Raw genomic sequence first — 2109 nt, forward strand, 5'->3', positions numbered from 1 at the left:
ATTTTTGAAGAATTTTTGTTAAGCTACATACCTGCCAATATTTGAGGGGATCAACATCGCCCAAGGAGTGATGTTTCCCAATATATTGTTGTAAATCAATTATTGCATCGGAGCGCTTGGTCCTAGGCAAATTTTCTATGTTGATTTTTACAAATTCATAAAGAGGATGTCGTGTTGGTTTTGGTTGATCAATTGGTGTTGGTGGCTCTGAGGTGGGAGCTGAAGACTTGCTCAGATGAATAAGTTCTTCAATTAAAAGTTTTTCAGCATTTTTGGCATTGCATTGCGAACGGAAACCTTGGATCAAGCAATGTAGAAATGCTAGTTACTGTGCGATCTTCGTACTTGTACAACCTTTTGATTACGCAATCAATTAAAAATTCGTTTACTTTAAGGCCAACTTCGGTAAGAAGATTTTTTGTGCTATTTTCCAAGTTGTTTAAGAGGCCACAAGTAACTGGAATAACTAGTGATACTGTGACTTTAGAATTCGATGACACTTCTTTGGAAGCAATGTCAAAGGGAGAAAGTATTTGTGACAAGTCTTTTATTATGTTGATTTCGTCAGCTGTGAGAGGCTGTGGCGCTTTCGACAAACTTAGAAGTGTTATATTGATTGCTTCATGTGTTTTTAAGACTCTTTCAATCATTAGGAATGCACTGTTCCATCTGGTGGCAACTTCCTGTATTAGACTATATTTAGTTTCCGTCAATTGAGAATCTTTAAATTTCTTGTAAGCAATCGTGCTACTTTTAAAAAACGCGACAATGGACTTGCATTTTTTAAGTAATTCTTTTGTGCAATCCAGCTTAAGGCAATCTTGCACCACCAAATTAAGTGAGTGTGCATAGCAGGGTAAATTCCTTTTTTTAAGCAGCTCACACGCTTTGATCATTGAGCTTGCATTATCGGTCACAATTGCAGTTATTTTATCAAAAATTCCCCATTCGTTGCAAACAGCCTGCAGGGTATCTGCTATATTCTTAGCAGTATGATTTGTTTCATCAATTAGCTTATTTGTTGATAAAACAGCAGAGCGAAGACAGTAACTATCTGTAATAAACGAGCATGTGACTGTCATATAAGATTCATTTGCCAGGGACGTCCACATATCAGTTGTGATGGCACAGTGATTTATTTTGCTGAGCAAATTTTTTAATTTAGGTTTCTGCTCATCAAATAAATTTGTCATCATGACATTAGAGAGGGTAGTCCGCGACGGTAGTTTGTAGCGTGGGTCGAATAGTTTGATAAAGTCGCGAAACTCAGGATCCTCAACTATTGAAAAAGGTTGCATGCCTTGAGCTACAAATTTTATGAGTCCTAAATCAAGCTCTTGTTTGCGCTTTGACGTAGATTCATATGTTGTGTTTAAATATGTATCTATTTTACCAGATGTGATTGACAAATCGTTAACACGCTGACCGGGATGCGCACGCTTCAGGTGGTCAAATAAATTTGAGGTATTTCCGCTCGTCTTATACATTTTGCCGCAAGAGCGACACTTTGCCGACATACCGTTGTTTATTTTTTCGAAATGGCCCCACACCGATGATCTTCCGACTCGCTGCCTTTTTGCTAGCTGGTTGTCCTCCTCAATTGCCTCAATGCTGCTGTCTTGTCCATCTTAACAAAGCACATGCATACATAACATAAATTAGTTACTTGCGTTGCTGAGCAGTAAATGGAACTTACCCTGTGAGTTTTTCAAGAGAAATTTGTCCATCCTTCCGCCACCAACACCAACGAAAATTTACCTACAAATAAACACTTATTTTAATATTTAATTACCTTTTACATATAAATGTATTTCTTACCAAAATTTGCTGCCGACCTGCAAAGTTGCGCCAAAACAAGTGATGTGCAGTGTATGGTAATGCCACTATCGATAGTGAACAATAACCATCGATAGCGACGCAAAAATATAAAAATTCGATATATCGATAGTGCCATCGATAGTTTTACAGCTCTACTCCAAGGAGTAGAAGGGACTGTTAGTAACTGTACTAAACGAAGATTGATTTCGTTTCGCTTACCGCTTATGCATTTTCATTAGAAAAAGAAAAAAGATGCGGATCCTTGCTATCTTAATATTGCTATTATATCCA

At 37.5% G+C, this 2109-nt stretch overlaps 1 protein-coding gene across 1 annotated transcript; it reads right to left on the bottom strand.

The window, feature by feature from the left end:
• Nucleotides 1-321: 321 nt before the first annotated feature.
• On the bottom strand, nucleotides 322-1863 carry LOC128864750 (E3 SUMO-protein ligase ZBED1-like). The gene is made up of 4 exons (XM_054104505.1): nucleotides 1819-1863; nucleotides 1697-1758; nucleotides 402-1627; nucleotides 322-354 (listed from the first exon to the last, which is right to left on the bottom strand). The coding sequence occupies exons 2-4, from the start codon at nucleotides 1725-1727 to the stop codon at nucleotides 322-324; spliced, it is 1290 nt and encodes a 429-aa protein (XP_053960480.1). The 5' UTR covers nucleotides 1728-1758; nucleotides 1819-1863.
• Between the last annotated feature and the right edge of the window lie 246 nt (nucleotides 1864-2109).

This window comes from Anastrepha ludens, chromosome 5 (genome assembly GCF_028408465.1).
Source record: "Anastrepha ludens isolate Willacy chromosome 5, idAnaLude1.1, whole genome shotgun sequence".
Taxonomy (NCBI): Eukaryota; Metazoa; Arthropoda; class Insecta; order Diptera; family Tephritidae; genus Anastrepha; species Anastrepha ludens.

Excerpts from the sequence above, each read along its gene's own strand:
- LOC128864750 (XM_054104505.1), bottom strand. The coding sequence starts at position 1,727 with ATGGACAAATTTCTCTTGAAAAACTCACAGG. Across the intron at positions 1,628-1,696 it reads TCTCTTGAAAAACTCACAGG|ATGGACAAGACAGCAGCATT; the intron begins GTAAGTTCCATT and ends TGCTTTGTTAAG. Across the intron at positions 355-401 it reads CAAAAAATCTTCTTACCGAA|GTTGTACAAGTACGAAGATC; the intron begins GTTGGCCTTAAA and ends CGTAATCAAAAG.